Source organism: Tamandua tetradactyla, chromosome 13 (genome assembly GCF_023851605.1).
Source record: "Tamandua tetradactyla isolate mTamTet1 chromosome 13, mTamTet1.pri, whole genome shotgun sequence".
NCBI classification, from domain to species: domain Eukaryota; kingdom Metazoa; phylum Chordata; class Mammalia; order Pilosa; family Myrmecophagidae; genus Tamandua; species Tamandua tetradactyla.
Genome location: NC_135339.1, coordinates 5792348 through 5813173, shown reverse-complemented (window position 1 = coordinate 5813173; position 20826 = coordinate 5792348). Strand labels below are relative to the sequence as shown.

General features: G+C 35.1%; 1 protein-coding gene across 11 annotated transcripts in view; it reads right to left on the bottom strand.

Annotated features, from left to right (window-relative positions):
- PARG (poly(ADP-ribose) glycohydrolase) overlaps positions 1-20826 on the bottom strand; it is a 185652-nt gene that overhangs the window by 19785 nt on the left and 145041 nt on the right. For 10 of the 11 annotated variants that reach the window (XM_077124627.1, XM_077124628.1, XM_077124636.1 and 7 more), the window contains 2 exons: positions 9348-9426; positions 7751-7859 (listed from right to left, as the gene is read on the bottom strand). In XM_077124627.1, the coding sequence (XP_076980742.1) occupies positions 7751-7859; positions 9348-9426 (188 nt within the window). Of the gene's footprint in view, positions 1-5553; positions 7860-9347; positions 9427-20826 lie in introns of all 11 variants that reach the window. The other variant, XR_013161355.1, reaches the window with a different exon arrangement.

Here is a 20826-nt window from a genome sequence, read left to right as displayed (position 1 = left end):
ATCGAACCCAGGTCTCCAGCATGGCAGGCCAGAACTCTGCCTGCTGAGCCACCATGGGCCAGCCTGGGTGGGGAAGGCATTTGAGGACCATATTTTCATCAAGGCAGAGTTAAAACTAGGCTTCCTCAGCAATCTTTCTTTCTCGGCTTGAAATATTTGGACTAGATTAATAAGTGTGACTAACTTTTAAATGTGCTTCCTGCCACCAAAATGATTAACAAACAAGCAACCATCTAAAATAGGTATTCCTACACCTTTTATGAAATAACCATTAAGATCCCTCCTAGCTCCAAGATTCTCTACTCCCAGAGTCCTGCATTAAACTAGAATATTTAAAAATTTGCCAGCAACCCAAGAGAAGTACAGCATATCCTAAGGATGCTGGTTAAGTATTAACCGAACAGCTCACTTTGCATATAAAAAGGCTACAGTTTAAGATCTCAGTGTTTCTGATTTCCATTTCTTTGCTGTCAGCTAGTTGGTCTTTCTGCCTTCTAAAGGTTCTTACTTTACTGAGACTATCAGACTATATTAAAAGGTTTAATATAATAGCAAAGCAATGTCCCCTGGGTTCTTTCAAGTACCAAACAAAGTCTGAAACATAGCATGTATATAATAGTAAATAAAATTAGAAGAATGATCTGTGACAAGTGTTGTCAGGGAAAAACCAAGGATGAAGAAAGATGCTTCTATGAAAGCTGCACATAAAAATATAGTAAATTGCTCGCTGAAGTTTCCACAAAGGTATACAAATTTATTTCACATAATGTATGGATGAATTAAAAAGACTATTCCTTCCTCTCCCTCCTAGGCTATAAATCCTGACAGATATTAATTATAAGTTGGTACCATGTCATCATTCAACTCTCGTGGTACAAAGCTAACACAAGAACTCACAAATTACCTGCATAATCAGATGTACAGAGCTTCTGAAAATCTCTTTCAGGGCAAAAATGAGAGCTCAATTTTTTCAAGCAAGTTCTTGAAAGATAAAGAGTCCCTGCCATTATGCCAACAAGGGAGATAACAAACCCTCTGTCAGACAGACAGAACTTTGCCGCTTTCTTTCCTGTCAAATTCTCGTAATGTGTCTGTATACAAAGGTAGGTTTTATAGCCTCCAGTTCATGTCTCTGTTTTATATACTCATGTTTTTAGTCTCTTCTTCACTGCTGTCTCTAAATAACTGGGATAACTGTCATCCATGAATTAATAGCTTAGTGAAAACCAAAGCTTAAAATTGGAGAATTTGAAAGCAAAATCAAATTAAAGTATTAACTAATTTTCCTGAAAAGTATCTATTTTGACAAATGGCCACAACGAAAACAAACTATGAAATTGAAACTAAACTATATTTAGTATTTTAACCAAATAAGACTTTAACAAGTTAATCAGACAGAAATTGAATGATATAAAACAATTGCATGGTCCTTGGGTGTACACAATAAGCTGGTTATAAATGATGAAGAACAAAATTCTTTTATTCTGTGAAAATCAAGCATTTCTAAGGTCAGAAACAAGAGACAGACAAGCAGTAAGCTGCTCTGAGTCCACTTTAAAGGGACAACCCAGGCCTCCCTTTTCTCCTGCAAGGAGAGGAATACCTTAAATGCTGGACACCAGGACAGGACTGTTAATCAAGGAAACACTTCCTTTTTTTTTAATTTCATAAAAAAGTTTTAGAAATGATCCTTTGTAAATAATTTTGGTCCCCCTGCAATTTCCTAATTTTTTTTTCAATTATTAAAACAGCTTTTTGAGATATAACTCATACCAGAATTACCTATTTAAAGTGTACAATTCAGTGGTTTCTAGTATACTCAGAGTTGGGCAATCATCACTACAATCAATTTTAGAACATTTTTATGGCTTTCCCAGTAAATTCCAAACACATTAACAGTTACTTTCAATTTTTCCCTAAACTCCACAGTCCTAGGCAACCACAAATCCTCTTTGTGTAATTACAGATTTCCCTCTTCTGGATATTTCATATAAATGGAATCACCTAACATGAGGGCTTTTGTGTCTGGTTTCTTTTGTTTAGCATAATCTTTTCAAGGTTTATCCATGTTGTGTCAGTACTTCATTCCTTTTCACTGAACAGTAATATTCTAGTTTATGGATATCAGCTGATGGACATTTGGGTTGTTCCACTTTTATACTATTATGAATAATGCTGCCATGAACATCAGTGTACAAGTTTTTGCATGGACAAATGTTTTCATTTCTCTTGGGTAGAATTGCTGGTTCATATAGTGACCTATGTTTAACCTTTTGTAGAAACGCCAGACTGATTTTCCAAAGTGACTGCACCATTTTACATTTCCATCAGCTATGTTTTCCAATTTTTCCATATCTTTGTCAACTTGTTTTTGTCACTTTTTGGTTATAGCCATCCTAGTGGCTGTGAAGTGGTATTTCAGGGTGGAACCACTTCCTTGTACAGTAAGAACTGAGCTCCTTCCCTAAGAAACAAAGATCAGATAAGGATATTGAGATCCCCAAAAGAGCGCCAAGTTTCCACTTCATGGGGAAAGAGACTAGGAGCTCTCAAGAGCTCAACACTGGCAAATGCCTCCTCCACCCCCCCATCTCTCATCCAAAGCAAGAGTATGTGAGGAGAGTGATCAGTGATTCAGAGAACAAAGGAAAACCAGCTTAAACTCCAGCCACACACTGATCTGACATTACACCAACAGAGCAACTTTTGTTGACTAATAAACAACTTTACAGGGGAAAAAATAAGAGGCATTTACACCACAGGAGAGGAAGTAAGAGATACTAATGAACACCTATGTCACACTGAATTGCACTGAGTAATGAGTTTTGATTCTATAAATGATCAAATGTTGAACTCAGAAATGACCCCAGCAAGTATTGACTGGTCTTGTTATCAAAGTCTGGTTAGTAACAATTCCCTTCCAGATTTGATGGTGGTAATAATAACAAATCATTAAATAATCAATTTTAAAAATAGTAAATGGTGGTGATTCCCTGCTGGGGTAGTCACTGCACTTTAATTTCTGATCCAGAAACCTTTACAAAATATATCCATTACTCAATCTTACCTGAACAAGCCTAAAATGATTACATACAACTTTTCACAGCTGATTTCTTTCTTCCCTTGGAGAGCTATTTGCCACTTTTTCAGGCTGGAGTCATAAATCTCTCCAACTACAAAGATAATTCTCCTCTAGAATGTTGCACAGCTGATCTCCCGCAGTCAAACACGGCATCACAGGAGAATGTGATGCCTTTTAAAAGGCCTTCCTTTTAAAAACCAACACTACTTGAAGGTCACAGTGTGAGTCCTAGAGGTCAAGTGGCACCTGAATGGAGCGGACTCTCTCAAGAGGTAATAAAACACTTGGTGGGATTACCCTTCTAATATCTAGTGAGGAGTACCTATAAGTAGCAAACAGACCCTCAGAGCTTAGAAATCCATTCTGAATTCTGATGGTGAAAACTGGTTTTATGCTGTTGCTTCATTTGTCTACTTTCTCTCTAGCATGAAAATTAAAATAAAAACAGTCTGTGCAGGTTAGGTTATCCCTTGTAATTTAAGACGGACAACTGCTATAAACGTAAGTTTACAGACCTTAATAAGATGTAGAACGTTTAATTCACTATTCTCTCCAAGTTGTGCTGTCAGTTCATGCAAACCTCCCTGTTGCTTATACTAAAATTCATAAAACTATTTTATTTAATTTATTTTTTTGCACAGGCAGGCACTGGGAAACAAACCCAGGACTCTGGCGTGGCAGGTGAGAACTCTGCCTGCTGAGCCACCATGGCCTACCCCATAAACCTATTTTAATAGGTAAATTTCAGTAGGTAAAAAAGTGATAGAATGCTTTATTCTAAGTCTGAAGTTATTTGGATTAGTTTTCTAATTAAGTTGTCAATGACATTTAACAAAATCATTTATATCTTTCTCCTTTTTCAGTGAAAGAATCAGAAAAATTCCTTGCTGAAAGAAAAACTGGGGGTGCATACTGCAGTGAATAGCAGCACATTCATCCGTCAAATGCCTCCCCATGTGCCAGGTCCTGTGCCAGGTCGTGAACCAGGTGCTTTCACCCCGTTGGCCCATGTACCGATAAGGCCATCTGACACCTGCACTACTTCCTTGGTGCAAGGGAATTCAATGAATCGGCTAGGTCAAATTCCTCAAATTTCCATGAAAAACAAATAGAAAAAGATACTGAGGAAAATATTAAACATGCATGGTGCCCAAAGCCAAGAACATGATTAAGAGAAGAAGCGGCTCAGGCATATGCATGAGGAAATGATGTGATAATCAAATGCAGGGAATTATAACTAAATTCTCAGTGATTTATAACTGAACCATCGAAAAAACATGGAAGAAGAGACATAAATTATAGTAATCTCTACTTGGAAGGATTAACATTTTAAAAAGTGACCTGAAGTCAGGTGGATGTGGATTTCAGTCCAGCTCTGTCACTGCCTAGCTGTGGGACCTTAGACAAGTCACTTTCTTGCTGAGGCTCAGCTCATCAAACTGGAGGTGAGTATAGTAGCTAGGCCTCACTGGGTGGCTAAGATTAAATCAGACAATGCATATAAAGTGCTAAGAAGAGCACCAGGCACATACCCAACAATCATTTAACAATAAGCAATTACTTGTGCTATTGTTACATGTATACATTAAAAAAAAATTTCTCACTGAAAAGAATCTATTATGGATTATAAATGTGAAGCAGCATATTGACATGGAAATGGCAGACTGAAAACAAAAAACAAAAAACTGTAGCATTATACATTAAAAACTAACCCATCTACTTCATATAGTTCATTTGTTTACTGCACTTGATTTGACACTGCGTACTGGGCTTTATTTAGTATTTGAAGAATATTTAGGAGATACCAAACAATCTGTAATAATTTGAGTGATTTGAGATAATGTATTTGTATAATTTCTAAAAATTTATCTTCAAAAACTGTACTACCAGTATCTAAGAAGTTATTTAATCACTAACCATTTCATTTAACAAATTTTTAATATTTTTTATTTATTAATTAAAATTAACAACAAACAAAAATGTTAACATATCATTCCATTCTACATATACAATCAGCAATTCTCAATATCATCACATAGTTGCATATTCATCATTTCTTAGAACATTTGCGTCAATTTAGAAAAAGAAATAAAAAGACAACAGAAAAAGAAATATAACGATAACAGAAAAAAAAAAAAGATTATACATACCATACCCCTTACCCCTTGCTTTCATTTATCACTAGCATTTCAAACTAAATTTACCTTAACATTTGTTCCCCCTATTATTTATTTTTATTCCATATGTTCTACTCATCTGTTGATATGGTAGATAAAAGGAGCATCAGACACAAGGTTTTCACAGTCACAGAGTCTCATTGTGAAAGCTATATCACTGTTCAATCATCATCAAGAAACATGGCTACTGGAACACAGCTCTACATTTTCAGGCAGTTCCCTCCATTCTCTCCATTACATCTTGAATAACAAGGTGATATCTACTTAATGCATAAGAATAACCTCCAGGATAACCTCTCGACTCTGTTTGGAATCTCTCAGCCATTGACACTTTGTCTCATTTCACTCTTCACCCTTTTGATCGAGTTAACAAATATTTTTGAGAAACTCCTATAAGCAAGCATTTTGCAAGGCACTGACTGACTTGAATGAAAAAAAGAATCTTCTCCTCCGGTTGCCAGGTTACCTAAAGATACATTCTTTTTGGAAAAAGTGTGTCTCACAAGGACTCTGCATTCTACAAATAAATATTTTTCAATATGTAATACTTACAACTAACAATTTATTCACAGAGACCCAGGTCTCATATTTAAAACTTCTTGGCGTCTTTCAGGACAAGGTAAACTGAAATAAATTATAGTTTTACTGACATTGAAATGAGAATATCAATTAGCCATAGGAAATAAAAATCAAATGATTTGTTTATGCTCAAGGTTACCTTTTAAAAGGATCATAACTGCAGATAATTTCTACAAGTGAATGGTGTAGCACCCATGGAGAGAGATACATGTGAAAGTATAGATTTTATCCATAAAAAAAAACATCTTAAAATTTGTGTTAATGTATGAGATTTTGGTGAAACACATTTTAGTTTTACTTTCCTTTTCATATATTTCTCTCTACACTACCTATCTATTGCTTATATAAATGTCTTCTAGTATCAATGACCATGTGATAAATTCACAAATATGGGTTTAATAGGAAATGCCTGCTGAAAATCTAAAGACGAATTTTATTCTACTTGATATGCTATATCATAAAAACTTCATGGGTTTGTAAACTGCTTTAAGGCAAGAGTTTTGGAACAGTAAAGGTAAGCGTATTTATAAAATGGACCCAACTACAAGTAAAAGATATTCATTCATATAGGTAAATCTCTGACTTTCAAAGTCAAGTAAGAGAGAGGAAATTAGAACTGTTGATATACCAAAATATAGCTTTTCTAAGGAATTACTTCTTTTGTTAAATAAAGGATGTTTGTTATATAAGTTCGACTTTGGAAAATAGTGCATTACTTTTTAAAAACCTTTGATGAGATTCCCTTGAGAACTCTTAAAATAATCTAATAAAATTTATATAAGAACACACATTCAACAATAAACAGATTCTCAAATGGATTAGGATACAATTTAATATATAATTATATTCAAAATATGTACTAAGTTGTAAGTACATTAAAAACCTTTGTGGACTATTTGATCATTTATTTTCCTAACAATCTAAAAGGCAAGTTGAGTGAAGATAGGCAGAACAGCACCGACAGAGGATTCTTGTGGTAAGAACCAGGGAGAAGATGTGAAGATAATTCATTTCCTGTTCGACATGCCAATAAAGAACATTTACAACTTGCTCTCAACAGTACAATCCAGATTGCTGTCATTATCAAAAGTTTTTGTGTAGGGCCTGGCAAGTGTGTAGCTAGGCAAAACCACAAACCTTTATTTTTAAATATTCTCACAACTAAATCATGCTCATGGGAGGTAAACAATGGTTTTCAGAACTGGAGCAGTCTTCTTGGTTGTGTGAGTAACTGGAAGAAATGAAAAAAAAAAAGATCCCAGCTGTTCTGGTAAGGCCCCAAATCTAGAGAACAGAATTAGCACTCTATTTTACAAAAGAGTTTATTTACTGTAGTTAACAAAAGTGAACATTTGAACTAACAATAGGTAATAAAATAAAAAAAAAGAAAAAAAGAAAATTATTAGATAGTCCAGTCACAGAAAATTATAGATTCTAGGAAAATATGTCAAATGACCAAATCAACAAACAATTTACATTTCTATCTAGTTTCTGTAAATTTTACCTATAAAAGAACAACATTAACTGACTTTTTTGGTTTATCTGTTTTAATTCTGACAGCAGACCTTTTAAAGAAAACACTGGGTAGATTTGAAAAAAATGTTCAGGGTTCATTTGTTTCTATATAGTTTTTAAATGATAATGTTCCAAAGCAGCTAAAAGTACCTGATGAGATAAATGTATGTGTGGGATTTAATATCAAGCAACAATATATTTGACAACTTCTGCCAGTAATCAAACAATTACCAAATGGAAAGTACATCCTGTACAAGCCGACAGCCATTAAATCAGGAGCACTGTAGGCAGACTTATTGACACTGCAAGAATTACCAGAAAGCATTAATTTCAGCATTAATAAAATGGCAGTAATGGAGGACAGCTGCTAGATGAACTGAGAAACGAGGTTACTGGCCTTGTTGAGCTCACGTCTGATCTTCTCAGGCAGAAACTGATCAAGGTAGCGTCTGAAGTGCAGGGCATCGATGGCTACCACCTCAGTACAGCGCCTCTGCCAGTCATCCCTGGACAGGACCGAGACAGGAGAAAGATAAGGTGTGGTGAACCACTCACAAAAACAAAACCTGCAAAGGAGTCAGTTTTATGAGATAGTGGAGAAAAGAATGAAATGTGAAAATATATTAAAAACAAACCTACAAACCAGTGTCTATAGGTCTCAGCAGTAAAGAAGGGCAGGAAATACCATTTTATTTTTAGATTCAAAGGCATACCCACTGGGGACTGTTGGACAGCAAAATGAAAAATTATCAAGAGACAACACAATGTGACATTATTCACAGGTATATCCCTTACAGTGAATTTCAGGGGTTAAAGGGTAAAAGGAATTCAGTTCTCTGTTCTCCTCTAACACTAAAGTTACAGCATTTGTGTCTCAATGGGAGCTTACTCTTCCTTTGCTCTGAGAGATCTGCTCAAAGTCACTGGCTTTGTAGTACCACTATATATCAACGGGAAATAATCCCAAGAAGCCAAGTGTTTAAAAAAAAAAGTATAATGATTCAGTACAACATTCTACTGACTGTGCTCAACTGCTGACTGAGAAAAGCTATTTTTAAAAATACAGCAAACTGGGTTTGGTTCCTGATGCTTGCCCTCGTAAAAAAAAAAAATACAGTAAAGCAGACAATAACACACTGCCTGTGGAAATGGGAAGAACTCAATGAGATCATGATTTTGGAAACATGAAATTCCAAACATTTCACCTTCTGATACTGAAGAATAACAACAGAAAACGTTATGGTGGTCTATAAATAATTACCAGAAACACACAGCCACATGGATAAGTACTTTAAACAAAATAAAGGGAGAAAGAAACCAGGATCTGGACTCGAGACTACACAAAATAAATCTGTGGTAAAAATGTCACTAGTAGAAAATAGCTGATTTATTCTGCCACAATAACTCTTCCTCATAAAAACACAAGCTTTCAGGCAGCACTTCTGCAAACATTTGCCTCTGAGAAACTACATGATTTAGTGGAGAAGCAACTAGGATGTCAAAATATAAAAATATATTTCAATGAGAAATAGGAGACAGCAGAAAAGTTCACTGGATGTCCACTGTCAACTGATTTGTGGCATTAGGCAAATTGTCCCAACACAAGTTTCCTCCATCCACCTACTCTCATAGAAAAATTAAGGCTTTCTAAATGAGCTAGTCAAAGGCTTTAAGTTCTAATTAGAACCTATTCAAAGTAAGTGTGGACTTGGAAGTTACACTCCACTGCTTCCAATTGGAAGCTTAGAGATAAAGAACTGTAAAGAGCTGTGCCCTTCTGAACTAATGGAGACAGGTCCTGGTTTTTATCTCCTCTGCACTTCCCTTTGGTATATGTAGATGGTAATACTGTTCTGATTGCCAATGAACCTCTAAGACTGAGTTTAAAAGACGTGCAATGGCCAAAATAAGAGTGGATAGAAGACAGAGGGTACCCAGAGTCAAATCCACTTTTCTTTTCACTTAGTGCCACAAGAGAATCAAAGCAAACTCACCTATCACTTTCATCTTCATGGCTCCGGGCCCAGCGGTACGTCTCAGCATAGCCTGTGTATTCGCTGTACTGTTCGGAACCTAAAAGAAATAATCTGTCACTGATTTCTCAGAAAGATTTTTCCTAAAATCTATGCCTTGTAAAGGGTCTTTATAAATAAATTCATCCCTCCTTTCTAGAAATATTTTATTGGCAAAAGTCAATTAAAAAAAAAAACACAAAAAAAGCTGGTCCTAATGACTTACTTTTATTTTCCTTAAAGAAAAAACACTGACTGTTGCAAAAGCCACGCAACATTAATCATAAAAAGAGTGAAATAATGTCTCGATCAACACGTAAAATCTGCTGTCATATTCATTACTTTTTCTTTGATGAGGAATTCATGAAGACTGTTTTATAAAATCCACTATCCTCAATGTCAGTCATCTGATGGTAACACTTAACTTGTATTGTTGAGAAAAGAAATTTTTAGCATACACATTTCCTGTTAAGAAAAGTGACATTAAAATTAAGCCTAGTAGTTGTCTATCAATAGGCAAGGTACTTCAAAGGGCTTTTAAGGCCAGGATATTAGGCCTGAGAAGAAAGGGTGGGGACAAAAGCACAATCAACATTCATTTCATGAGAAAATGCATAAAGCTCTCCATTTAACAAAGATTTCAAACTCATCAGGCTTAGGCATATCAGGAGGGACATGGTCATAGGGGCCCCACCATCTAATTAAATAAACCCATTCCAATTCCCCTGGCCAACTCAATAGTCACTTGACTTTTAAAGACTCAACAGCACAGTAACAAAGAAAGAGAGGGAAAAAAAAAAGCTGAAACCCCAGAGCAAGATATCACCTTCTGTATAAACAAAAATAAAAGGAGGAAGAAGCAAGGCAACACTGGGAGCTAGGAAGTCTCAGTTCTTAGTTCAACTGCCCTAATCCTGCAGGCAGACTGAATCTCTCAGGGAGCTGAACTATTTGTTAACAAACAAATTTGTTAACCAAGCCCCAACAGTGAAAATATTTATTATAAAGACTCTGTATTCAGGAAAAAAATGAGTCTACAATACAGAGTACTTGAGAAAATGGAAATTTATAAAAATACAGAACATTTTTTAAAAATGGAAAAAATACAAAATTAAATCCAGACAAGTTCATAAATTAATTATGAACTGTCAGTAATTCACTACATGACACCGACTTAATTTCATATCTGAGGTTGGGTTATCTTCCTACCTGCTGCCTAAACAACTCCAAACATAACCACTAATCATAAAAAAGCTGGAATACCTATATAAACATCAGACAAAACAAAACAGATGTTGAGTCAAAAGGAGGATCAGGATTTAAGGGATGATTTTGATTACTGAATCATTATATAGATATTCCATTTTGCTTTCTGGTATACTGGCGCAGAAGAGGGAAATTCCTGAACTCTCTAAATTGTAATCCAGCTGCCTTGATCTCTGATAATGATTGCATAGCCCTTAATCTCATTGTGCCCCTGTGATTGTGACTAACCTTTATTTGTACCATTTATCCAGTTTTTCAACTTCAGAGTCTTGTAGTCACTAAAGACAGCCCATAATGCTTGTTAATGAAGGGTTCTGGGTCAGCCTAGAACTAACCCACCTCAACTCTAAAGTTATCTTGATAACCAAGACTGGATCTAACCAAAGTAAGCCTGCTTGACATGCGCAGTAGCTTAGACTTTAACTTACAAGTCACCTACACCTCATTCTGACATTTTCTTATACCATTTTGTGACTAAACATGTAATCAATCTATGCATTCTCAATAATCAGATCACCTCTAATTACATCATCTGGGGCCACTGTGCTCATTATCCTGAACCCTGGCCATGCTTTTCTCTATTAAAACTATCCGAATCACTACAGTTCAAGGGGACAGATTTGGGGCCATTAGGCCATCTGCTCTCCTACTATATACCTAGTAATAAACTCTCTCTGAAACCCCAGTTTCTCAGGAATTGGTTACTGAGCACATCGGGCAAAAGAATCCATGGCCTTTGTCTGGTAACAATAAAAATAAAAGGGTTAATTCACTAGAAAGATGTAATATTTATAAATGTGTATGGAGCTAACAAATGTTGCTGGAATAAGCAGATATCCCTGTGGGGGGAAAACCCACCTTAACTGCTACCTCATACTATGCATGAAAAGTAGGTTGAGATAGTAAGGGGTATGGTATGTATAATTTTTTTTTTCTGTTATCATTTTATTTCTTTTTCTGTTGTCTTTTTATTTCTTTTTCTAAATCGATGCAAATGTTCTAAGAAATGATGAATATGCAACTATGTGATGATATTAAGAATTACTGGTTATATATGTAGAATGGAATGATATGTTAATGTTTTGTTTGTTGTTAATTTTTTAAATTAATAAATAAAAATAAAAAAATAAAAAATAAAAAAAGCAGGTTGAGATAGAGCATACATATAAAAACAAAACCTAAAACCACATAGACTTCAAGAAAAAAAAAATGAAGAATAGATTTATGATATTTGGGATAAAGCTTTCTTAGATGAGATGAAGAAAGCAGTAAAGAAAAAAATTAAAAAAAAAACTAGACTGGTTTAAAATTAAATACTTCTGGTCAAAAGAACACCTTTAAGATAATGAATAGGCAAGATGGGGAAAATATTTACAAAACAAATATCTGACAAAGGCTTTGCATTCAGAATATTTGAAGAACTACAACTCAATAATTACAACAAAAATAATCCAATTTCTAAAATTGCTCTAAAAATAACCATGTGAAATAAATAGCCACATGAAAAGTGTTCAACATTATTGGTCATTAGATAAATGCAAATTAAAACCACAATAAGATATTACTACATACCCAACAGAATGGTTAAAATAAAAAGACTGACAATACTAATTGCTGTTGAAGATGGAAAGCAGATAGAATTCTTATACTGCTGGTGGATATAAAATGGTGTAACAATTTTGGAAAATGGTTTGGTAATTCTTTATAAAATTAAACACATATCCACCTCTCACTCCTAAGTATTTATCAAAAATAAACTGAAAAAATTATGTCCAAAAAAACTACATACAAGAATGTTCACGGCAGCTTTATTCATAATAATCTTGTGTCAGTTAGGGTTCAACCAAAGAAACAGAGCCAGTAGGATATATGCATACATTAAAAGATTTATTGTAAAGAATTGGCAAATATAATTTGGGGGCTAGCTTAGCAAGTCTAAAATCCACAGAACAGGCTGTCAGGAAGAACAGATGGAACTCTTGGGCAAAGGTTAAAACTGCTGTCCAAATAAAAATTCTTTTTTCTTTAGGGAAACCTTAGTTCTGCTCTTAAGTCCTTTCAACTGAATGAATCAGGCCCATCCAGATTATTGAGGATAATCTTCCTTAAGGTCACTTAATTATAGACTTTAATTACATCTATAAATAACTTTACATTTTATAGCAACACCTAGATTATTGTTTCACTTTTATAACTGCATAACCAGCCGAGTTGACAACTAAAAAAGACCATCATAAGCCTAAACATGAAAACAATCCAAATGTCCATCAACAAGAAATTAGCAAAACACATGGCATGAGCAAGCAAAGGAATACTATTTAGCAATAAACAGAAACAAACCACTGCTACACTAAAAAAATCTCACATGTATCATGTATCTTGCACACATCACACTAAGCAAAGAAGTGAGACACAAAAGAGTACATACTATATACATTTATTTATGTGAAATTATAGAAAAGACAAAAGTAACTGATGAAAAAAAATAGTGGTTAATTCAGAGTGTGGGGTAGGATTAACTGTGACAGGGACCAAGGGAATTTTCTGGGGTTGACAGAAATATTCTATGTCTTACTTAGTAGGGATATGAGTTACAAGACTATATCTATTTGCTGAAAACCATCAAAATATACACATAACATTGTATACTTTGGTGTATGTAATTTCACATAGAAAGAAAAGTATTGTAAATAAACTGTGAAATCTAACAGGTTTGCTTATTGCTCTGATATGGCTTGACAGTTCTGAAACCATCTTCTGTGTATTTGAGGGTTTCTCAAATGAGTAAGTAAATCAGAGATGCTGGGAGTCATGTTCATTATTGTTGGGGAAGCAAATTATGAATATGGAAGGGGGATGACTAGAACGTACCCCATAATGTGGGAATGGAATTGGAGGCATCAGTAGGGATTCACGATTGTGAATACATATACATGCTGTGCATGTAACACATAGGTCCTCACTCTGTCTACTGAGAGAACTAAGAGGCAATGACACCTTTAGATGCAAAGAGCACACTGAGAATTCAAATTTTGGTTTCTAAAAACTATTCTAAAACCTAGGAGTCCTTGAAGAAATGGTTGATTCTAAAGATGGGGCAAGGAATATACATGATGAACCGGAAACAGTATTTTGTACCTAAAAGGAAAATAGTGCAAGACGATCAGAAACTGAGAGAGCTTGTCAACAAAAAAATCCGTTCTATAAGAATTACTAAAGGAGATCTGTTCTATAAGAATTACTAAAGGGAGTTCTGCAGGATAACAGGAAAAGACAGGAGAAGGTGCTTGGAGTAGTGTGAAGAAATGAAGATCTTCAGTAAAAGTAATTAAAAGGGTAACTGAAAAACCCTACAGTGATACTGCACCCTCAACACACAACTCTACTCTTTAATTCCTCTAAGAGTTAGAATACAATTGAACGAGAAAAAGGTATATTTCCTGATAATGGATGCACGAAAATAAAGAGGTAATGTGGATCATAAAAAACATAAAGAGGAACTACCTGAAAATGTAGAGCTGTGTTCCAGTAGCCATGTTTCTTGAAGATGATTGTATAATGATATAGCTTTTGCAATGTGACTATGTGATTGTGAAAACCTTGTGTTTGATGCTCCTTTTACCTACCTTATGGACAGATGAGTAAAACATATGGATTAAAAATAAATAAATAACAGGGGGAATAAATGTTAAAATAAACAAACTTAGTAGATTGAAATGCTAGTGAGCCATGAAAGGGAGGGGTAAGGAGTATGGTACATATGAATTTTTTTTCTGTTTTCTTTTAATTTCTTTTTCTGAATTGATACTATTGTTCTAAGAAATGATCATGACGATGAATATATAACTATGTGATGAAAAGAAAAAGAATGTTCATATTGCACGTTAAAATAAAAATTTTAAAAAACCATAAAGAGGGGAAACAGAGGGATATGGGAGCACAGAACATGTATGTCACTGAAGCTAAGTTGGTATCTTTTCAGATTAGAAGGTTATAGATGTAGGTTGTATAATACAAATATCAGGGTTACTACAAAAAAGTATTTTAAATATACACAGAAATGGAGATGAGAAAGGGATCAGTTAAGACATATCACAAAAGATCAACAGAAAAGGAGACTGCAATAATGGAAAATGAAAGGCAAAAAAGATATAGAACATATAAAAACCAAAGGGCAAAGTGGCTAAAGTACCGTCTTTACAGTAATAACACTGAATGTTAATGGAGTAAATTCCCCAAAGAACATATTGGCAGAATGGATGAAAAAAAGCAAAATCCAACTATATGTTGTTTACAAGAGAAGCACCTTAGACCTGTGGTAGTTAGATTCAGTCGTCAACTTGGTCAGGTGAAGGTACCTAATTTTACTGCTGTGGACATGAGCCAATGGTACATGAACCTCATCTGTTGATCATTACATCTGCAGTCGCTAAGAGGCGTGCCTGCTGTAATAAATGATGTTTGATTTAATTGGTTGGTGCTTAAATGAGAGAGTTCAACGTTGCACAGCCTAAGCAGCTCTGCATATCTCATCTCAGCACTCGCAGCTCAGTCCCGGCCCTTGGAGATGCAGAAAGAAATCACCCTGGGGAAAGTTGTTGGAACAGAGGCCTGGAGAGAAGGCCAACAGAGATCACCCTGTGCCTTCCCACATAAGAAAGAACCTCAGCTGAAAGTTATTCTGCCTTTTCTCTGAAGAACTAACAAAATAAATCCCCTTTGATTAAAAGCCAATCCATCTCTGGTGCGCTGCATTCTGGCAACTAGCAAACTAGAACAGACCCAAAGAAAGAAATAGGTTGAAAGTGAAAGGTTGAAAAGAGATATTCCATGCAAACAGTAACCAAGAAAGAGCTGAGGTAGCTATACTGATATCAGAGAAAATACATCAACAGACACAACATTTAGACACAAGATCAAAAAGGAAACAGAAAAGTTGAATAATGTTATAAATGAACTAGACCTAACAGACACATATAGAACAATTATACTCCCAAACTGCAGGATATACATTTTTCTCAAGTTGCACAAGGATCATTCTCCACGAGAGACCCATGTTGGGTCATAAAACAAGTCCCAATAAATTTAGAAAGACTGAAATTATACAAATCAAATTCTCTGACGATGACGGAATAAAGCTAGAAATGAATAACAGGCAGAAAAATGGAAAATTCACAAATATATGGAATAACACACTTAAACAATCAGTGAGTCACAGAAAAAATTACAAGAGAAATCAGTAAATATCTTGAGATAAGTGAAAACAAGCACAGAACATAACAAACTTATGGGATGCAGTGAAGGTAGTGCTGAGAGAGAAATTTAGCCCTAAGTACCTACATTAAAAAAGAAGAGCTAAAATCAAAGATCTAACTGCACACCTGGAGGAACTAGAAAAAGAACTGAAAACTAAACCCAAAGCAAACAGAAAGAAAGAAATAACAAAGATTTTAGTGGAAATAAATTAATCCGAGAAAAAAACAAGCAAACAATAGAGAACATTAATAAAACCAAAAGTTGGTTCTTTGAAAAGATCATTAAAATAGACAAACCTGGGCGGGCCATGGCGGCTCAGCAGGCAAGAATGCTTGCCTGCCACGCCAGAGGACCCAGGTTCGATTCCTGGTGCCTGCCCATGTAAAAAAAAAAAAAATAATAAGACAAACCCTCGGTTAGGCTGAAAAAGAAAAAAAGAGAGAAGATGCAAATAAATGCAATTAGAATGAGACGGGGAAAATTACTAATGATTCCACAGAAATATAAAGTATCATAAGAAGATACTATGAATAACTGTGTGCCAACAAATTAAATAACCTAGATGAAATGGGCAAATTCCTAGAAATACATGAATGACCTATACTGACTCTAGAGAAAATAGTAGAACTCAGCAGACCAATTACAAGAGATTGAGTCAATCATAAAAAACCTCCCCAAAAAAGAAAATTCAAGGACCAGACAGCTTCACAGGTGAATTCTAGCAAACATTCCAAAAAAAAATTAATACCAATCGTGCTCAAACTCTTACAAAAAATTGAACATGAGGGGCACTACCTAACTCATCTTATGAGGCCAACATCACCCTGATGCGAAAGCCAGATAAAGATATCTGAGAAAAGAAAATTATAGGCCAATTTCTCTTGTGAATACAGGTGCAAAAATCCTCAATAAGAAACATACAAATCAAATCCCCCAGCACAGTAAAATATTACACACTATGATTAAGTGGGTTTTATCCCAGGTATGTAAGGGTGGTTCAACATAAGAAAATCAATTAATGTAGTACACAACAAATGAAGGGAAAAAAACACCTGATCTCAATTGATGAAAAGATTTTTAACAAAATTCAGCATCCTTTCTTGATAAAAACACTCTGAAAAATAGGAATAGAAGGAACCTTTTTAAAAATGATATAGAGCATATATGAAAAACCCACAACTATCATCATACTCAGTGGTAAAAGACAAAAGTTTTCCCTCTAAGATTTGGAACAAGACAAGGATATCCACTGTCACCCACTGTTATTCAACATTGTGCCGTAAGTTCTAACCAGAAGAGCTAGGCTAGAAAAAAAAATAAAAGGTATCCAAATTGGAAAGGAAGAAGGAAAGGTTAAAATAAATTGAGTAGATTGAAATACTAGTGGTCAATGAAAGGGAAGGGTAAGGGGTATGGTGTGTATGAGGTTTTTCTTTTTTATTTCTTTTGCTGGAGTTATGCAGGTGTTCAAAAAAAAAGATCATGGTGATGAATACACAACTATGTGATGATATTGTGAGCCACTGACTGAACACCATGTATGGAATGTCAGTATGTTAAGGATATTTGTATGTTAAATTTACTTCTTTCTTTCCAATTTGGATGCCTTTTGTGCCGGTCTGAATCTGTGGTGGACCCCAGAAAAGCCATGCCTTTTGATCCTCATTCAATATTGCTAGGTGGGAGCATTCTGATTGTTTCCATGAAGATGTGACCTACCCAATTGCGGGTGGTAACTTTTGATTAGATGATTTCCATGGAGGTGTGTCTCCACCTACTGAAGGTGGAGTTGCTTGCTGGAATCCGTGAAAAGAGGAAACATTTTGGAAAGAGTCCCTTTTTGGTAGAGCCAGCAGATACCACGATGTTCGCCATGTGTCCTTTCAGCTGAGAGAGAAATGTTGAACGTCACTGGCCTTCTTGAACCAAGGTATCTTTCCCCAGATGCCTTAAATCGGACATTTCTATAGACTTGTTTTAATTGGGACGTTTTCTCGGCCTTAGAACTGTAAACCAGCAACTTATTAAATTCCCCTTGTTAAAAGCCATTCCGTTTCTGGTTTATTGCATTCCAGCAGCTAGCAAACCAAAACACCTTTTATTTCTTTTTTCTAGACTAACTCTTCCTTTCAGGTCAAAGTGCAGTTGACTTGATCCTGTATATACAAGATCCCAAAAAAACTACATCAAAGTACAAGATCAAAATGCAAAACTCAGTACTATTTCTATAGCACTAGAAATGAGCAGTCTGAGGGGGAAATCAAGAAAAAACTCCAATTACAACAGCAACTAAAGGAATCACATCTAGGAATAAATTTAAACAAGATGTAAAGAACTCATTCAGGAAAAACTACAAAAATTTTCTAAAAGATATCAAGGAAGATCTAAATAAATGGAAGGACATTCCATGCTCATTAATTGGGAAACCAAATACTGTTAAGATGTCAATTCTACCTAAAATTATTTACAAATTCAAGGCAATCCCAATCAAAATTTTTAACAACCAACTTTGCAGAAATAGAAATGCCAATTTTCAAATTTATTTGGAAGGGTAAAGGATACAGAATAGCCAAAACTACCTCTCTCTCTAAGCTGACACTGCAAGTGAACTCACTGCCTTCCCCTCCACCCTCCACATGGGACATGACTCCCAGGGCTGTAAATCTCCCTGGCAATGTGGGACAGAAATTCCAGGATGAGCCAGGATTCGGCATCAAGGGATTGAGAAAATCTTCTTGACCAAAAGGGGGAAGAAAGAAATGAGAAAAAATAAAGTGTCAGTGGCTGAAAGATTTCAGAGTCAAGTGGTTATCCTGGAGGTTATTTTATGCATTATATGGATAACCCCTTTTTAGCTTATGGTGTATTGGAGTGGATAGAGGGAAGTATCTGAAATTGTAGAGCTGTGTTCTAGTAGCCATGTTTCTTGAAGATGACTGTATAACGATAAATAAAGCTTTTACAATGTGACTGTGTGACTGTGAAAATCTTGTGTTTGATGCTCCTTTTATCTAGGTTATGAACAGATGAGTAAAAAATATGGATAAAAAATAAATAATAGGGGAACAAAGCTTAAAATAAATCGAATAGACTGAAATATCAGTGGTCAAAGAGAGGGAAGGGTAAGGGGTATGGTATGTATGAGTTTTTCCTTTTTTATTTCTTTTGCTGGAGTGATGTAGATGTTCAACAAAATGATCATGGTGATGAATACACAACTATGTGATGATATTGTGAGCCAATGACTGAACACTATGTATGGGAATGTTTGTATGTTAAGAATATTTGTATGTTGTTTTTACAAAAAAAAAAAAAAAAAGAATAGCCAAAATTATCTTGAAAAATGACAAAGTTGGAGGACTCACACTTCCTAAATTTAAACCTTATTACAAAGCTATAGTGATCAAAACAATACAGCACTGGCACAGATGTAGAGAGACAAATGGCATAGAACTGAGAGATCAAAAATAGACCCTCACGCCGGCCACGGTAGCTCAGCAGGCAGACTTCTCGCCTGCCATGTCGGAGACCTGGGTTTGTGAGAGAAAAAAATAAAAGACCCTCATATCTACGGCCAGTTGCTTTTTGATAAGGCTGCCAAGTATACTCAATTGGTAAAGAATAGTCTCTTCAACAAACGATGCTAGGGGAACTGGAATACACATGCAAAAGAATGAAGGAAGACTCCTGTCTTAGACCATATACAAAAATTAATTCAAAACAGATTAAAGACCTAAATTTAAGAACCAGGACTATAAAACTAGTAGCATCTTCAAGACCTTGTGATAGGCAATAGTTGTTTAGACTTTACATCCAAAGCACAAGCAATAAAAGAAAAAAAAAGATCAATAGGACCTCATTAAAATTAAAAACTTCTGGTACCAAAAGACTTTATTGTGAAAGTGAAAAGAGCACCTACAGAATGAGAGACAATATTTGGAAATCACATATACGATAAGGGTTTAACATCCAGAATATCAAAAGATATCCTACAACTCAACAATAATAAATAACCCAACTAGAGACTTGGAAAAAGAGAGCAAAAGACTTTAACAGATACTTCTCCAGAGGATACACAAATGGCTAAAAAACACAACATCATTAGTTATTAAGGAAATGCAAATCAAGCCACAATGAAATATCATTTCACACCCACTAGAATGGCTACTATAAAAAAAAACAGAAAATTCAAAATGTTCAAGAAGATGTGGAGAAATACGAACACTCAATCATTGCTGGTGGGAATATAAAATGATGCTAGCTGCTATGGAAGAAATTTGCAGTTCCCCAGAAAGTTAAGTATAAATTTGACATGGCAATTCCTCTACTAGGTATATACCCAAGAGAACTGAAATGGGGCACTCGAACAAATATTTGTACACCAAAGTTCATAGTGGCATTATTCACAATTGCCAAAGGATGGAAGTAATCCTTTTTGTGGGATGTTCATACGATGGAATATTATTTACCAGTAGGAAGGAGTGAAGTCCTGAAAATGTGACAACATGGAGGAAATTTGAGGGCATTTTGTGGAGTGAAATAAGTCAGACACAAAAGGACAAATATTGTATATCTCACTGATAGGAAATAATTAGAGTGAATAAATAGAATGTATTTTAGATTCTAGTTAGTACATAGAATATAGGCTACCAAGGGCTAGGTTGGGGGTAGGGAATAGAGACTTAATGCTTAATTTGTACAGAATTTCTATTTGGGTTAATTGTAAAGTTTTGGAAATGAATGGTGGTGATGTAGTTAAACATTGTGAGTGTAATTAACAGCACTGAATTATATATGTGAAAGAAGTTAAAAGGGGAAATTTTATGTCGTACATACGTTTCTAAAATAAAAATTAAAAGATAAAACAGAGAACAGTCCAACATAGTGAATCCTACTTCAATAATGGGCTATAGTTAACAGCACAGATACAAAAATGTTC